The sequence below is a fragment of the Arvicanthis niloticus genome, chromosome 17, assembly GCF_011762505.2.
Source record: "Arvicanthis niloticus isolate mArvNil1 chromosome 17, mArvNil1.pat.X, whole genome shotgun sequence".
NCBI lineage: Eukaryota > Metazoa > Chordata > Mammalia > Rodentia > Muridae > Arvicanthis > Arvicanthis niloticus.
Window position 1 is genome coordinate 34,977,160 of NC_047674.1, and position 19,416 is coordinate 34,996,575.

Genomic DNA, 19,416 nt, shown 5'->3' on the forward strand with positions numbered 1-19,416 from the left:
TATCTTCAAAATTACTACAAGGTTAGGATTCATCGCCAATTGTTTTTAGTCACATGTTGTTGTTGCAAGATGTCTCTTAAAAAAATCCTTACAGTGAAGTCATAAACCAGCCCTGTCTCTTTGAAAGTAACAGGAAACATGGTGTGTGCAGTACCAGGGGATTGCTATGTGAGAAACACTGGTTTGGTTAGGGCTATACAATAAATGAAGAACAAAAATTACTTTTCGAAGAGGGCATTTGTACATTCCTGCCACACTGAAATGACTAGAATACCATAAATTTATAAAATATGAAGTAAATTCATATTTATTTATCAATAACAAAGTGCATCAAATCTCCTATGCATCAGCTGCTATTTCATGTTGTGACAACAGACACAGTAAAGGACAACTCAGAGAAAAACGTGCAGAACTTCATGGATCATAACACCTTCTTAACTTGTCTTTTAGGAAAATATTCAGAGAAGTAGTGAGGAGGGAGCCACTCACTTTCATCGTTTAGCTGGAGTTAGACTAAATTCTAATGTGATATATATATATATATATATATATATATATATATATATATATATATATCACTTTCATTGTTTAGCTGGAGTTAGACTGAATTCTAATATATATATATATATATATATATATATATATATATATATACATATATATATATATTATTCTAAGAAGAAGAAAAGGTTTTCTGAGAAAATCTAGAAATCCATTATCAACTCAGGTCTTACTTAACCTATCTCAGATTTTTCTTTCTCTAAAGACTTTTCTACATTAATTAGTTTGTATTATTTGAACTTATTTCTAAAGTGGCTTTTAAGATCTATTAGGGAATGAACTTTGCACAGTGGCAAACACATAGCAGAACAATACAGATGTAAAGTAAGTCAGTGTTGCTATTAAACAAGGGGGGCATTTTTAAGCCACTTGTGCAGAATAAATCAAGCACAGATATTGCTAACAACTTGATTTATGTGTGTCTATATGTGAGACAGTGTTATTTCTTTTTAATGTTATTCTTTTTATTGTTGTGAGTGAGTAACGTATTACCTCAAAACTTGAGCTTCCCAGAATGCCTGGAGTTCATGTCAGTCACATGACAGTCGGATTCCTTGAGGAGCATTTTACTTCCTTTGGAGTATAAGTCATCCGGGTCACTCTTTCTGTTACTCAAATGACCTTCACTTTTTCTATCTTAAAGGCTCTGCTCAGCAGATTCAGCCCCATTAAGCCTCATGCAGATTGTAATGTGCTTGCATTTCTGCAGTGAAATTAGATACTTTGGGGAGCTTTCAAGGTGGGAAAAAAATCTAGATAATTTTTAAAGTTGCAAAAAAAAGTCCAGATATTTTAAACATTTAGGCTCTGGATGAGCATGAAATACAGGAACTAGCAAAACACTTTTTAAAAAATCTTATGTTGTTAAAGTTAAATGGAAAAGTAAAATTTTAATATTTGAGTTTTAGTAGGTAGATTTAAAACATCACATTCATTTTGAACCTGTCCAAAAAATAATGTCATGGAGACGTTTTATCACGAGGGCTAAGCTAATGTGTTCATGCATCGGTCATTCTCTGCATATCTTTGCATTTCTGGGACTCACAAAGGAACCTCAGAAGAAAGACAGGTCCAATAAATGGAAGCGGGACTGAAGGAAAGGCCATCCAGAGACCGCCCCATCTAGAGATCCATCCTATTTTCAGACACCAAACCCTGACACTTGCTGATGCCAAGAAAGGCTTACAGCTGTTTCCTGAGAGTCTCTGCCAGAGCCTGACCAATACAGATGCAGTTGCTTGCAGCCAGCTGTCGGACTGAGCCTGCGACCCCAGTGGAAGACCTAGGGGAAGGACTGAAGGAGATGAATGGGATTGTAACCCCATAAAAAAATACCAACTAACTGGACCACCCAGAGCTCCCAGGGACTAAATCACCAACCAAAGAGTATACATGAAGGGATCCATGGTTGCAAATACATATGTTGCAGAGGATGGCCTTGTCTGACATCAGTGGGAAAGGAGGCCCTTGGTCCTGTGGAGGTTTGATGCTCCATCGAAGGGGCATGCTAAAGTGGTGAGGCAGAAGTGGGTGAGTGGGTAGGGATGGAATAGAGGGTCGTAGAGGGGTAATCAGGACAGGGAATATCATTCAAACTGTAAACAAATAAAATGATTAATTAAAAAAAAAGAATCTCAGAAGAGAAAAGCGGTTTAAACCCACCATAAAGAATGGCCGCTCATATGGCTCACTTGGGTCAAGTTGCAGATCAACGTGCAAAATTCATAACTAAGGTGAGGTAGTGATTTGGATATTAAGTGTTCTTCTCAGGGCAATGCTGATAGAAGCTTGGTTGGTAGTAAAAGGACTTCTGCAACTTGCTTGGTTCCAGAGATTTAAGTTCATCACCAGACTAACCCACAAATGCAGTCATAGCTGAATATGCTCTAGGAAATAAGTTAGTAAGGGCACACCCAGAGAGATAGATCTTCGCATCGCTCCCTTTCTGTTTATCTATCTGTCTCCATTCACTCTATCATGTACTTCTGCTAAGATCTTCCTCAACCTAGGAGCCCAAGTGGACCTTTCCTCCTCTGAAGTCTTCTTAAGTTTTCACCCCCCTTGAAGACACTAAGCCAGTAGGGAACACAAACTAATCTCCATTGTCAAATTCTTAAGAATATGACTCCTGAGAACATGGCTGTGTGGCTGAGTAAGACTTTCCCAGACTGTAAAGTATTTTATACAAAGCTCCTCTCAAACAGACACTTAGAGGTTGGTTCCAGACTCTTCCCAAAACATATGTTAAGATTAGAGGTTTTGCCATTTTTTGAAACTCATTACCCTGCCACTTTCTGAGCATCAGATACAGTCTTAGAGAATCATAAGGGATCTTCACAGTTTTCCAATAAGGTAAAAATCTCCTCCATCATAAGTGAAGTGTAGATCAGGGGCAGGTTGGGGTGGATACAGCTTTCTACCTTTGCTCTTTCGGTGTGGTGTGATGGTTTTAAGCAAGTCGTATTTTTTAAGTTCAGATTTACCGGAAAATTACTATGTAGTTCAAATCCTCTGTCAGTAACAGATTGACTCACCCATATACAACAGAAGACCTATAGATTTTAGTGAACTATATTCTTATTGTAGAGTTCAGGTCTGACCTCAATAAAAAGGGAGTCAAAAAGACAACTGAAAAAGAGTTAACATAATAGAACATCGAAAATGAAATAGTGAACGATAGCTGAACACAATTTAGAAGTTTGTCTTACTTGAATCTAAGCTATATTTTCTTTATTGTCGAAGTCTGAATTCTACCAAAAGCTGTGGAATTCATCCTCAGACTTGAAAAGTACACAATGATGAGAAGCAACACAGGGCAGAATCAAATGGTAACCTAATGTTATAATCTTTTCCTTTAGTTCAGTGAAGAGGGTAGACATGGTTACATCCCTTCATTGATAAGATAACTAAACTTCTAGTTGCCTGTTTCCTTCACCTACCTCTATTTTATATTACAATGCAGTGTTTGGCTTCAGAAAGACACTTAACATGGCAGTTAGTAAACAAACAAAGAAACAAAAACCAGGCTTTAATCTTTATGATCTGCTCTAAAGGATCCTGTTCTCATGTTTGTTGGTTGGTCCCAAGATGTAAGTACAATTTTGCCTACTCTTAAACTTAGCTTACAAGGGAACCATTTAGAAAATATCACTAACTCACTGTGTATGCTAAATTAACCTTGAACTCATGAGACCCTCCTAGTTTAGACTCATAAACACCGGGATTACATGTGTGTGCTACATGGGGTATCCAAAGAGCTTTTAAATAATCCTTACCACTATTCTTTGTCACAAAAGGTTTTTGACACAACTGATCAAGAGAGAAAGCTAGCTGATTGAATTAGATTTTTTTCTAAGCATACCAAGGTAATAAAAGTTTACAATCTTTAACATAGGCAGAAGCAGGCTCCCAGTTGGCCTAAAGCTATCCAATTAAGAGTGGATAATTCAAAGCAAAATTGAGATCTTAAATAAAACTAATGTAAAATTACTAGATAAGCAATGAAGTGGTGAGACTCTGGTACATGTACGTGTGCATATGTGTGTATGATTGAGTGTGTGCACACGCACGTATGCGCGCGTGTGCATGCTCACCTCTGGTATGCAGCCTTTGGCGATCTGAGACCAGCCTTAAGGCATTTGTCCTTCATCTTGTTTGAGATAGGGTCTCTTCATCGTTCAATAAGCTAGCCTACCTGGCCTGTAAATAGTGTTTCCTTCCTTACAGTCTCCTCACATCTTGGAGTAGGGACTTGTGTGATTGCTAGTGTCCAGTTTTCACTTGAGTTCTGAAGATCCCATATGATGTTGACAAGCGTGTGTGTCAGGCACTTTAACTCACTGAGTGATCTACTATCCTTGCTTGTTTAGACTGCATCACCTCTAGAGGAAATGATGTACTATCAGGCTACTTGTAGGAGATATCTACATAATTGCATTCTATCAAATAATACACGTGAAAATTAGCTTATTCTAAAATTAATTTTATGAGAACTTTAAGATACTTTAGGAACACAATTTCAGTGGGCTGTCTTTCAGTTAAAAATAGACTTTAAAATTTTATATTAAGATGAAATAACTGATATTATTCTCAGGAACACATAAACATCTCAATATTCAGTCCTAGGACAAACAAATTGTATGCATGTATTATATTTTTCAGTGACTTTTATATTCTTGGTAATTTTAGAAAACTCATCTTTTGTAAAATCAATTTCTCAAATGTGTATCTCTATTGACTGTTAAATATAGCAGGCTTTTGTTCTTCAATCCCAGGGCTGGCATAAATGCTAGCTGGCTTCATTTTCTTTAGCTGTTTTCACAGATTAATCAATGCAGGCTTATTTTCACACTGGGATAATAATCATCTCGCTCCTAAACACAAAATGAGGATGTTCGTGTTCTGCAATCAACTTGAAGTGCGGTACTTGGGTGCCCTGGATTAAAATACAGCACCCACTTTCCTTTTGCTTTCATTCAAGGCTGTATTAATATTATCTTCCTTGGTTCCACACACAGCTGTCATTTAAGATGCTGCTAATGAATGAATGCATAATTAGCTCTCCAGTTCATACATTAAATACATTTTAATAAACAGCTCTTTCCTCTGAGAAGATAATATTGGTGTCCATTCATAGCCGCCAATCTCAGAAAGAATGAAGAGGGTGTTTCTTATGTGAAGCAGTGCATAGCTAAGCCCTGTAATTAAAACACATCCCCGTTGAATTATGAGCTATTCAGACATATCCAAAGTAATTTTAGTAATTCTGATTTAATTAGAAAATATCTTAGATGTGCAGAAGCTGATTTTAAACTGTTATTAGTCAAACATTCATTCTCTAAAAATCAATTCAGTATAGAAATGTAACAAAATCTTAGTTTAATAAAAATGGATCTGATAATACACTGAATGTAATATAATTTTTATAATCAATGCATCTAAATATTTAGTTTTATTTAAATTTAATATTATAGTGTTGCAATGAAAGCATTTAATATTTAATATTACCTAAAAATATACAGTTTTTATTTCCTACTGTAGCAATGAAACCTGGGACCCAAAGAGAAAAAAACTTTATATCTGATGATAAACAAAATAGACTGTAAATAAATAAAGGCCCAGACTTGGAGTCCCAGCTTCTTGGGTGTAACAGGAGAAACATGTGAATCCACAGTTTGAAACTAGTCTTAGATGTGTAGCAAGATGTGGCATTCTTGAAAATAATGGAGTAAATCAGTAAATATTTAGTTATCACACACATGCATACATACACATACAAATACAATAAAAATCACAGTAATGTTTATGTTAATTATCTCAAGTTAGCCATTCTATAGTGTTATGAATTTTTCAGAACGCATACATTCCAAATGTCCACCAACAAACTGAAAACATACTTATAATGTATCTCAGCTCTGAAGTGTCACATGGGAAGAACTGGATATTTATTTCTATTTATTTCAAACCAGCTGTGGACATGAACCCTGGAAGGCAGATTCTATCTGTGAATTTCCTTTCTGAAGCACAATCTGATACTCACTCACAGTTCTTTGGTTCTCTCTGCTGTCCTCATTAGGAGACAGAGCTATCTGGGCCAACCTACTGTCAACTCCTCTCATTGCTATTTGGGTAAAGGAGTATTTCAGGAAATTGACTACACATTTTGCAAACAAAAACCAAAATCAATGGAGTTCAATGTTGGTGTCCATCATACAACTGAACCAAACTGTAAAAGGGAAGGATTACTAATTCAAATTAAAGCCAGGATGCAACATGTATGCTTGGAACAAAGACTTGTATTAACTTACAAGACTGTCTACAGTTCATTAACTAAAGGATGATAATGGAAGGGAGGTATTTACAGTTTGACTTGAATGGGCACTTGGGTCAACCTTCTCCTGTGTTTGTAAATATTACCATCTTACTCTGTGTTTTTATGTTTTGTTTTAGTAATCGTTGTCTGTGTGTGTTTCCTATATTTTCTTCTTATTTTATAAAAGAGAAGAAACTCTAATTAGAATACATTGTATCAAAAAGTTATTTTCAATAATAAAAAATATATTCTGGATGCAAGTGTCATAAGAAAAGAACCACTTATCAACAATTACCAACATAATCCTGACAACCCGCTATACCACATACTATACCAAATCTAAATTCTCATTATATATATATATATATATATATATATATATATATATATATATATATATATATATATTATATATTCTGGATGCAAGTGTCATAAGAAAAGAACCACAATTACCAACATAATCCTGATAACCTGCTATACCGCATACTATACCAAATCTAAATTCTCATTATATATGTATATATATATATATATAAATTAGCCCTTGATATTATGGTGCTGAGCCCCTATATTTCTTGTCATTTTCTCAGGCCTTGTTTTCCCCTACACAGAATATGAGTGCATTAGAATCTTCAGAACTTCACTCTTACAATAACATTGAGGTTCAAGTGTCCCTGTAATAGGACTTAGAGTCCTTTGGATATATATTCTACAGAGATACAAAATGAGCCATGTGATGATACTATTTCCATTTTTTTTTCTGAGAAATCTCTTAAGTATTTCAATAATTTACATGTTAATGCTACCAACAGCAGTGAATAAGGGTTTCTCTTTCCCCCACATCCTCACTAGCATCTGTTGTCATTTCTTGTTGTCATATCCATTCTGATGGGTAGGATAAAATTTTAAAGTATTTTCAGTTTTCATCTTTCTGATGGCTAAAGATGTTGGTTATTTTTTCCAGTGTTTATTGGCCATTTGTATTTCTTCTTCTGAGAACTATCTGTTCATTTTATTGGTCCATTCCATAATTGAAATTTCTTCCATTTAGAAACTAATATTTCATCTCTTCACAAACCACCCTGGTACACATCACCGAATGTAGCACTGATTCCAGTGCACGTGATTCCATAAAGAAAACATGCAAGCTATTTTCCTCAAACTGACATGCCAAATGTGAAAAATAATGACTGCACTGAAAATCTCAAGACATTTCATGAATAATAATATATCTCCTCATTAGAAAAAAACGTTTCAGGAGATTTTTAGTCTCTCCACACTGGAATAATACTTACATGTAATAGCCACTTAATAAACATTTTCAAATGAGTAATGTCTAACTTTGTACAGCATTATACCAATTCAGAACACTTGTTTTTCTAAGTTCTTGGTTCTAAACTCATAGAGATTGTAATCTGGTACAATATGTATGCTTCCATCCATTTTATAAACAGGAAACAATGGGGCAATATAAAAACATATACCATGTAAACTATCACAAAGCTTGCACCTACCTGTACCTATGTGCAAAATATACTCTCCTGTTGCCTTTAAACTAGCTGGGCTTCCACAACACTCCTGATGATGTCACCTATGATGCTGTTTCCTGAGACCCTTCCAACCACAGGTTGCCTTAGCAATGTCATCACCACATTTTGGGGGACAGATAGAGGAGATGGATCTCAAAGATTGTCACAGTTACTTTTATTGCTGTGATAAGAAACCATGACAAAGGCAATTTAAAAAAGAAAAGTGTTTCATTTGCCCTTATGGATTCAGAGGGTTGAAGTTCATGGAGTAAAGAACAGCTGAGAACCACATTTTGGTAAGCAAGTCAGAGAGAGAGAAAGAGAGAGAGGAAACAGAGATATTTCACTGGGAATAACAATAGCATGTGTCTTTTGAAACCTCAAAGCCTGTCCCCAGTGGTGTATCTCCTCCAACAAGGCCACACCTCCTAATCCTTTCCAAACAATTCTATTAACTAGGGACAAATTATTCAAATATATGGCCATCCTTGTTCAACCCATCCACAGAGGCTAAAGCAGATGGGGGCACTGATCTCAACTCTGATGTATCTTAGGTACATGACTTTGATCTCATTTGGGTTAAACTTGAGGAGAATGATGGAGGTGGCTGGTGTTAGATGATCCTGGATTTAAATCGACCCAAGAAAGCTACACCCTAGCATCCTCTGTGAGAGAAGCAGAAAAGCTGAGTTTGTATTTTATTTATCGATCATCTTCAGCATAAATTGGACGAAGCATGTTGCTTGATTCCAGCTCAAGTAGAGATGGGCTTAGAAAAAGATAAATATAGTTATTTTTTTTTGTTGAACCCAGGTAACTGTGGATGCCCTCGTGTGTTTAGCCATGTACTTCAACCTAAATGGGTAGCGGTGGCTTGCTAAGATTAAAAGTGCTAGATTCTCTTCTTGCTTCCAGAATCATTGCTAGTAGTTTTGAGGATAGAATGTCATCTTAATTGTTCGACAAAGGAAAATTACTTAATGCTACAGCCTAAGTTCCTTGTCTCCAAAATGCAGGTGATGTGTGAGAACATTTCTAGAGGATGCTGACAGAGACTCTTTTATATGGAAAATAAGCTTATAACATTTTTTTTCTTCCCCACTTCTCCTTTGCTCCTTTACTCAGAACCTGTAGTCAAGCCCTCTAATGTAACCTGTACTCCCAGATTCCATATTTCTAATCAAGGTCATTTAAATTAGATCTAGGCTTCCTTAGGATTTACTTAGTCCTGAGTCAGAGTAAGCACCCATATGTGGTAGTAACACTGAGTCAAGTTCCAACTATTCATGATGTATAAAAAGAGAAAAATCTCAGAGCTCTACTCTTACATTGATTCCCCTTTGTCATAAATTGCTTAATATGTTTCACATAAAATGAATAAATGTGTAAGAATTTATATGGAGGGCATCATATGGTCATAGTGATATGTCCTCTTGCTGGATGTGGCACTGAATTACTGAGTAATGACTGTTTGTGAGCATGACTTCATTCTTTGTAATCTTTATGTTTTCCTTCCTCCACTTGATCATCTGTGGTTTCCTTCCCCCACCTGACCATCTACCCCCTTTCCAACATGACCATCTTTGCTTTCCTTCTCCTATCTGGCTGGTCTCCTGTGCCTTCCTCCCTCTATCGTACAACCATTTGTGCCTTTCTTTCTACATCCTGATATAGCATTACTCTTTCATGACATGAGTGTTTCAAACTCATTGTCTTCTTCATTCTCCATCAGAAGAAGGCAAATTTGTTATGATTTTAACAAAAATCCAAGACTATAAATTTCTAAGTGTAATTTTTAAGGAAACACTGCTAAATAAGCACATTATAGAATCAGACACAACCTGTCAAAATGCAGTATTATGTTGATAGATCACAAGCACTCAGTATTTGTTAGACAGAATATGATGATTTTTTTTAGTGATACTCAATTCAATAATTACATTTTGAAATCAACTTTATAGACTAATACTTTATTGACTGTTTCTTAATACATACAAGAAAAATGTTATTTGGAATTTTAAGAGCTACGTATGATGAAGAAATAATTTGAAATCATTAAATAATAAAAATATTTCTGCACTTTCAAGTCTAAATACATTTTAAATGTAGATTATACTGATATCTTGTGACAAAAGGAAAAACACAACATCGAGGTTACACCAAAGACTAGACAATGGGCATGCTGAAACATGGCACCACTACTGGCTGCTCACCAATGCTGCAAAAATGATCTATGATTGTGATTAATTTCTTTTGAAATTTTGATAAAAATTGATCTGTCCAATTTTCTGCACTGGTTCTGTGAGTAAAATCTTACTGTGGAATTACATAAATCAATGTAGCGGACACTTCTGTAAAAATGGGACAGTGTTGTGGACACAGAAATAATTTCTGAGTTGTCAGTGACAGATGGGTGTTCTGATCTCATAACTATAGTAAGGAAAAGGTCTTACCGTAGCTCTCATAGGCATCCTCATTTACTCCATGACCGTAGTCATAGTATTCAGGCACACTGCAACAGATTTAGACAGGAATCAGTGATTCTGTATTCAGGAGAATCAACCTAGGACTTCACATGAAATTTGTAGTCAAAATGTGGCCTAAGCACCTTCAGCCACAAAACACAATTTGAAACAAGTACTTAGTGATTAAAATGAAGGTTATTGATAAGAAGCACTGTGATTGTATCATCATATATCTTTTTTTCTAAGTAGATCTATCTATCTATCTATCTATCTATCTATCTATCTATCTATCTATCTCTACCTTTACTTATTTATGGAATCTTAAAGTTGGTCTTCACCTCCAACTTCCTATTGGACACATTAAATTTCCCTTCAAACGCAAGTCTAAGACTTCAAGAGTTGTGAGAGAAAAGATGTAGAGTCTACTTTTAAGCAAATGCTCCTCTATACATTGATGATCTGATGTGTTGCCTTTACTATTGACATGTTTAAAAATATATATCTTCTTTTCTAGTCTATAGACTTGTCAACTATTTCATTTATTTACTTTCTTTCAGTATTTCCACATTCACTAAATATGAAAATGGTACTGGGTTCTGTTTCTCTTTTTTTAAAAAGAATCACACTGTCTTCCTCCTCTCACAGTCATTTCCTGCTTGGCCCTTCAGCACTGCTACTTTCCTGTCACAGACCCATTTTTAATTAACATCCATCCTTTGTTGTGATTAGTTCTCTCCCTGTGAGTTTTCAGGCACACTTTCCAGCTTCCTTTTGATGAAATCGGCTGCTATTGGGATGATTCTACTGAAAGAATTCTTACAAGGATCCTGATGTATTCAAATACATTAACACTTCATTGTCATTTTTCTTTAAAGTCATGTGACACCATTAGCCACTTATGCTCCTTCACATGATCCCCTTGCTTTGAGGTATTTCCAACTCATTTCTTCATTTTTTTCTGTATTAGTAAGCTTTTCATTTCCCAACCAAGTCTCATCCATTTATTAGAAATGCTCTTTTTTTCTGTTAAAACTCCAAAAACGAGGTCGTCAGTGACTGTGTTTAAACATGCACTCTATTCTTATGACTTATGAATTATATCTCCACCTATGTAACCTCCGCTCTGTTCTCAAGTATGTGACGGTCTCGTGTCCAGTTCTATTTGCTTGTCAAACTGCACTTTGACAAATTCAAAAATGAAACTGGTTTTCTTCCCACCTCACGCCTGTTCCTTTCACATTCTTCTATCATTATTAGTGGAAGCATGTCAGTGTCACTCAAGTGGCAATATGTCGGCTTCTCCTTATCTCATGTGTGATGTTCAACCTAAATGGCAAATTCTGTCATTTCTACTTGCAAATATGTTCACAACCTGAACATGCCCCAACATTTCCAAAGCTGCAGCTGTTGCAAAAGAGTTCTCTATTACTCTTTCGAATAATTCAACCTACCGCTAACTGCTTTTTGTGTCCCATTCGCTTTTGTTTTTCTATTTTGCTACATAGCAGTCATTTTTATAAATATGTTAAATCATCTGTGTTCTCTATTCAAAATCTACAGATGTCTTCCCAATGTTCTTTAAGGGAGAAAAGGCAAAACTGTTGTAAAAATCTGTTAACAAGCTCCACTACTTCCCCTTTCCTTATTCAATTCCGGGCACACCATACTATAGAAAGTTCTTAAATTATGAAGATATACTACTGCCCAGCATCTCCACAGTTGCTGATCTATTATGTAGAAAATGCTTTTCCTAAACATTTTTACTCTTTCTTTCCTTATTTGTAAATTACACAATTTACAAAAGGGTCTCTGGTCATTCCAACCAGCATCTAGCCACATATGGCGTGCGTGTTCCTCTTGGCACTTGCCAGTCACAGCCTGTTATCATATAAACACACAATGACCATATGCTTATGTTCTCAGCTAGTTACCACTTATGCTTAGGCTTCTAGGTTTGCATATTTGCTTCTCCCTTTTATACCATCTACCAGTGTCCTAGACTGATTTTCTATAGGACTGGTTGGCATATGACAACTTCTCCAGATTTATGACATACAGGAGTTCATTGTCCATAGGAGGGTAATTATGGACTTGGGCGAAATGCAACTTGGACATTTTCAGAATAATATACAAGAGTTAGAAGTTATCATTTTGGTAATTCTTACATTTTACTGTTACTATAAGCTCTATAGTAAGAAAGAAAAGTCTATATTTTAGTTATGAATATCACATTTTGCCTAAAAAATCCATTTTAAATGAGCTATATCCATTGTCATCTACTTGAATATTAATGAATTAAATATCTTAGTATTACTAATTCCTTTTATTGACATTAGAGCTTGAATTTACTAAACAAGCATTCCATCAATGAGCTCCATGCCTAGCCCTGAATCCTTTCCTGTAGAAAGCACAATGACAAGAAGGTGATTTCATACTAAATATCAAGTGGTATATAAGATCTGAGGATTGGCAGAGGTATTGAATATTAGGTAAAAAGGAAATAAGAAGGAAATAAAATGATGTGCTTTGTGACTATGGATCTTATTCTTCAAGAGAATCCTCTAGATATAAATAGATCAAGTATCTAAGATTTTATTGAAAGAAAAGGCATAGAAAGAAAGTCTATACTTCAGAAAGTAATGAGAAACATAGAGACATTTGATTGTGTTTATTTTCCCAAGATGCAATTTATAGTGAACAACTATAATTTTAGCAGAAGGAGCTATAAAAGATAAGATTACTTAGCCCACTCTTACTGTTTTCAATATTTACACAGTAGCTAATAAAAAATGCTGAATGATAGATAATTCTCCCCATCTTTCTATCTTAGAAGGTTAATGGCACCAGCTGGTAACTGAACATTTGTATCTTCTTTCATACATATATCTTAATAGAAATGATGTAACCTTGGGCTCAAGTGATGACTCAATGATTCAGAATCAGTGTCTTCTTACAGAACTTAGGTTCCCAGCCACTAAGTCAGTTGGCTCACAACCACCTATAACTAGAACTTCAAGTGATCTGCATTCATATATATATATATATATATAAATATTCATATATATATGAATATATATAATATATATATAATATATATATCCACTCCTACATATATAGTCATAATAAAAATAAAAATAAACATTAAAAACAAAAGAAATTATATAAACCAATTCAAGGTCCTCATATAGATTCCACAAATTTTTGAGAGATATTGTGTTAAGTTTCTGAGAGTCGCAATATGGAGGATATAAATAATTGATTTAATGATCAACACTGGAAGGGGAGGATGCATAAACTGGTAAGAGCTTGCCTTTGAATAACCCAATTCTATTTCCAGGAGTATACTGTCTTGGGACAGTATTGCTGAGCACTATCTGGTACCATTACTGTATTATATCATTGGGTTGTCATTAAGATGAAGCCAATGGAAGTCAAGGAGTAGCATCTGGGAGAAAGACTACTCCAAAGAAGCCACAGTTATTGTTTCTCATGAAAGACATAATCACACCAAGAGGGAATTGTCTCTTTTAGATTATAAGAAGCATAATGGAAAGCCATAGAAAATGATGGCTAACTGTCATAATGGACTTAGTAGGGCCTAGCCTTTTGTTTACTCAGTATTATTTCCATAGGAAGAACTTTAATTTGACAAAGGGTTCCTAAGCAGTGAGCATGTCCAGATATCCTTCCAGGTATATGTACTTTTGTGACAAAATGAAGAAGCCAAGATGTGTGCAGATGCAGTGTGGAAACCAAGGTCATTTCAAATTTAAGAACAAACTCCTTTTCTTGGATTTGTGCTCCTTAGCCTTCTTAGTAGTGATCAAACACTGGCTCCATGAATGAAGACAATGCCTGGCATACAACAGCCTGTGCCATGGGCAGCCCCTCAGCTCAGACTTATTACAAGAAGAAACTTTGCTCTACACCTCTGCTTACATTGCAGTTTAAGAAAAATGAACCTTTTAAATATTGTTTGGAAAAAAAAGAAGGAAGGAGGGTGAAGAACAGTTGGCAGAAAGAGGATGACTCTATCTGGTTTGTGCTAGTTCTAGAATTTAAATTGATAGAAGGTTTGGAAATGTAGACCTTATTGAGAAGTTGCATTTTTTATATTTCAACAGCAAGGCATAGTTAATATTGCTTTAAGATGTCTTCACACATATTCATTAGGTTCCCCAACACTGATGATCTCCAGAACAATCCTTGCATCTCTGATTGTGCCCCAGTAGGAAGGAAAATATACAAACTGCAAAGTCTCCAAAAAGGACAAATAGTGATGTATTCAGACCTGCACATGGATACATCCATTTCCTGGGAGGATACAGGGCAACCATCCTGGAAAGCTGCCATGACTCCCAGAAAAGGAAATCAAAATGGTAAGATGCACTAATCTAAAATGTATTTCACCACTCTCATATCTCCACTTGGCTGAATTTCATAACTGTTATGGCCACCGACTCATCTCTGTCTCCTTTTTTCACAATCATAGCTTTTAGAACAGTAAGTATGTTCCTCTCTGACCTCTTTATACTGGGTGTTTTGTCTGGGGAGAGGTAGGAAGAATCATGTGCTGACCATTCTACAAGGTACCAGACCTTATCAATCGCATCAACACCTAACAGAACATGGAGATGTGTACATTTCAGAGATCCTGTGTTTTGACCTAGTTCCAGTAATTAGAAGCTGAGGTATTCTATGTTGTAGAAAATGTAGGTATTTTTTTTACAACCGAAAGAAGAAAAGTCACTCACATTTGATGACTAGAGAGAGGACCTAATAATAGAATACTTCTTGTTATCTCTTCTGAAACAGGCAGTATTTTCCTTCCTAAGACACTGCCTGGTTCAACGTTCCCTGGCGCCTTCTATGACATGCAGAGTGATACTCCAAATTTATTACAATTTATGTGAAAATAAATCCTTTTTCTTCTATTTCTGTTGGCCTCTCCTGATGTTGGCTGGAAATCTCAGTGACTCATCCCACATTGGACAGGTCATATTAGCAATAGTCTCCCAACAATCTGAGTCCTTGTGTAGAAAGGTAAACTCGCTTGCACCCACAATCTCCTGTTACTATGTAGCAAACGGGCAAGCTTTTCTCAGTGCCTCGGTTCAACTGGGGGACTCTCCACTATGCAATTTTAACCCTTACCTCACTTAACAAAGCTGATGACAAAAGAACACCCTGGTGGTTAACAGGCATTCAGCTAATATTTGTTGAATGGATGAATAAGTGGTAGATTAAAAGAAGCTAAGGAGGAGAAAAATCATTGTATTTCAGTATCAGGAATACTGAAGCATTTTTTTTTTTTCTGGAAGAGATGGGATATTGAAAAGGCATTTGCTAATATTGAGAGCAATGGAGCAGTAGTGTATACACACACAAACACACACACACACACACACACACACACACACACACACACACACACACACACAGAGAACAACAAGTCCCAAGTTACTTATTTCTTTTTGATGTAAATGATTTTAGCTAAAACTTGTAACAAATTATTCTGCTAAGGATCCTATCTCTTATACTCCAATTATTTCCCATTTATTTTTCAATTATTTGCTAATATTAAGGGCATTTTAATATAAAATGTTAATAACTAGGTATTGTTTGAGTAAATCATTAGAAAAATCAGGTTATATATATATGTGCCAGCTCATAGAAAAATCCAGTATGACCACAATAATAACTAAGTTCTCAATCAGTAATAATGTCCTAATTTTAATTAGCACTTCTGTAATTATAACAGTGCTGAGAAACCTTTTTCCTTATATTTTATAAAATATGATGTAGAATGATATGGAATTGAGAAATAAATAATCAGACTGTGTCTATACAGAATTCATTGGTCCTCTTTAACTTCTTCAACAACAAAATAAATGAAAGAGACTTAATGATAGAGCAGTTTACAGAAATAACAAATAAAAGTATAAACACTGTATTTTATTATGATTAAGGTCACTTTAAATTTTTTATTTCATTTTTCTTTTATATATTTAAGAAATCCAGCATGGTGTTGTGGTACATATGAAGAGAAAAGTGATTGCTATTTTTAGGCAAATTAATATGTTAAAAATAATGCAATAATGTGAACAGTACATCTGAAGCTATACAATAGTGATGCAACTACACTTAGCATTTAAGAAATCATTCTCAGCTATTTTCCTACATTCACTCTTCACTCTTGCTTTTTTGTCTCAACAGAAGTCATGAAGCAAAAATGTCAAACACAGGTGCATTTTCATTCTAGCACCCATCCCCAAATTACCAACTGGATATTTTATTTGCATGTTTATGTATATGATGTTCAAGGCCTTCTGTTAAATTCCATCAGCTATGTGAGAAATCTCTCTCTACAAATCTGTGAAGATCAATGAGTAAATCACATAGCTCTATGTATATATTTCAGTAGCATTCTGAACATTGATGAACCATCACTGGCAGGGAGACTCTAACAAACACCTTATCATTCTTGTGTTACCTCCTGATTCTGATGGGTATTCTTAATCTGGGGAATCTTCTGTTATTTCCATTATTGAATGAATTTTTCAGTAAAAATGAATTTTTTAATACAGCATCAAATTGTGCAAAACTTTTTTACTATATCGAGACCTATTTGCTACCAAGTTTTAAGCAATGGTCTTATGTGTCTACTCCCTGTATCTTCCTTCCGAAGCCATCTGTGTCTCTGAGCACTCATCTCCTAAAGTATTCTTTCAATTCCATGGCCCCCAGCTACTCAAAGTAATGACATAATGACCACAGAGTCACAATCATAGCATCATAAAAGCCTGGCAACTATGTGTATAGATATTTTGTCTATTTTGTATAAATATCATAATAAGAGAGAATGAAAATATCCTGATGGGAATTATGGTAGACCGGAAAACCAAGTAAACAAGTGTGAAGTATTCTGTCTATATTTTTTTACTCACTGAACACTATAACCTTCGGAGTTAGTAGGCATTGCCCAGGTCAGAAGGAACAAGGGAGCCTTAAGGGTGATATTAGCCAAAACTTACACAAGAGGAGGTATTGCTTCTACTACTGTCCCAACGTATGCAGGGAGATGATAGGTAGACTAGCCATCAAATATGGGAAAAAGCGGCAGTGGACCAGCAGCTGGGTCGCAGGCAAATCCTCCACGCAGGCCACAAGATGGCAGGTCACAATAGACACAGGGAGTCTGTGGGTTTCCAAGAGTTTATTGTTCATGGTGAATGTAGATCATTCTGGGTGCACCCCCTTGAAACTCAGGGCAAACCTGAGTTAAATAGGGAGGGATAAAGGAGGAGAGGTTGGGGAAGAATGCTTAACTGGATATGCCCTCTGGCCTTCAGGTATCTCATTAGTATGTAAATCTCTCTAGGGCCTGAGGACTGTAGTCACACCCTCTACCTGTGCCCTTTGGGTGGGGCTGCATTGCCCTGAATGTAACTGAACAGTGTAGGTCAATGAATTTCCACTCCACCTGTTAGGAGCCTGGATTCTGGGAGCGAGGTGAAAGCAATGCCTGTCCCTTCCAGGTAATGGACACCTGTTGGGTATTCGGGCTATTTCCAGCCAGTGCTTCCACCAAAACCAAGACCCCTTCATTTCACGGCCCTACAATCCATGTTCCATCTAGGGCAAGAGATGGGGCAGATGTTTAAGACTCTGTCTCTGTGTGATGTCAAAGTCTAGATGTAACCTTAGCATCAATAGAACACACTACATCACATAAGATAGGGCTGTACACATTAAGAAACAAAACTAGTTGGGGGTTTTTGGTCTCATTTGTGTTGAGAATATGAGAGTAAATTTCCCTCTTGAATTGTGAGAGACAAAACATTCAGTCTCAAGGGTAGTGAACAGTGACTTGTATATAGGAAGTCAACATTTAAAAAATATATTGATCACCTATTGTTTTTAAACCACTGGCATAAAGGAACATTTCAACACAAATGTCCCTTTTATGTTTTGATGAATATGCCATTTTGGAAAAATCATTTAATCTCTTGTACTCCAGTATTCACTTTTATTGGTAATAATTTTATATCCCTCAAGTGTTAAGGACATAACCTGTGATAACTCTGGTAAGTGTCCACTATTTATCACGTGCTCGACTGCTGTTAATGAGAGATTCTCCCACCAATGAAAGTATAGCCACATGGCTTGGCTTTTTTAATATTCATAAAAGTTGAAGTGCCAAGGAGGATTTCAGGTTGAAATATTCTGAGACATTAAATAGCTATACATGCCTCCCTAAGTTTTACTTGATGGTAATCAGTGTTCATAGGATGAAATATAGGCTGATTATTCATGAGGTAAGTGACATATTTGTTCTGCTCACAGACTAAGGATCAAGACAGATGATCTATGTAAGGCATCCAGTGTAGAATTATTATCAGCTTGGCGATGATCTCCATTATATAAAATGACTATTTTCAGAGTGCTGCATAGCAAGCAATAGAGAAATACATTTCTGTGAGCCACTGTTTGCGGATCTAACACCACTCACACATTTTTACAAATAAAATCCTCTTACAAGGCACTATTGTATCATTTCCTCCCAATTTATTATCTTTGGCTTGTTTTGACCCTCTCTTGCATAACTGAAGTGTGCATTTATAATGAAGTAAGTTTATAATGAGAACATTAATATTCTTTTAGTGGCACAAAATTATTATTAGATCGTAGCAATAATTTTCAGAAATAAGACCATCAAATGATGGATTAATTAGGGCGCATGGCACATGGCACATGGCATTGTTAAATGAACTGTTACATGTCTTTGGTACAATGACATAGAAGTTACTGAACTCTGCCTTGAAACAGTCACAACTTACACTGCATACACACATTTTGTTGTTGTTGAGTCATATTTAGCATGTGTCAATAGGATTTCAGTGCTGTACACATTGGTATGGTTCCTATTTATTTAAATACAGTTATTGTGAGACAGCAAACAGTGAGATGCTTTGGCTCTGTCATAACTGTGATTCATATTATTCTTCATTCAAAACACAAACGTATTCTCCCCTCTGCTGCATAATGT

The 19,416-nt window shown here is 35.8% G+C and overlaps 1 protein-coding gene across 4 annotated transcripts in view; it reads right to left on the minus strand.

Moving 5' to 3' along the window:
• Positions 1-19,416, minus strand: part of Khdrbs2 (KH RNA binding domain containing, signal transduction associated 2) — a 496,703-nt gene that overhangs the window by 37,676 nt on the left and 439,611 nt on the right. For all 4 annotated transcript variants that reach the window (XM_076915127.1, XM_034522053.2, XM_076915128.1 and 1 more), the window contains one exon: positions 10,356-10,414. In XM_076915127.1, coding sequence (XP_076771242.1) covers positions 10,356-10,414 — 59 coding nt within the window. The remainder of the gene's footprint in view (positions 1-10,355; positions 10,415-19,416) is intronic.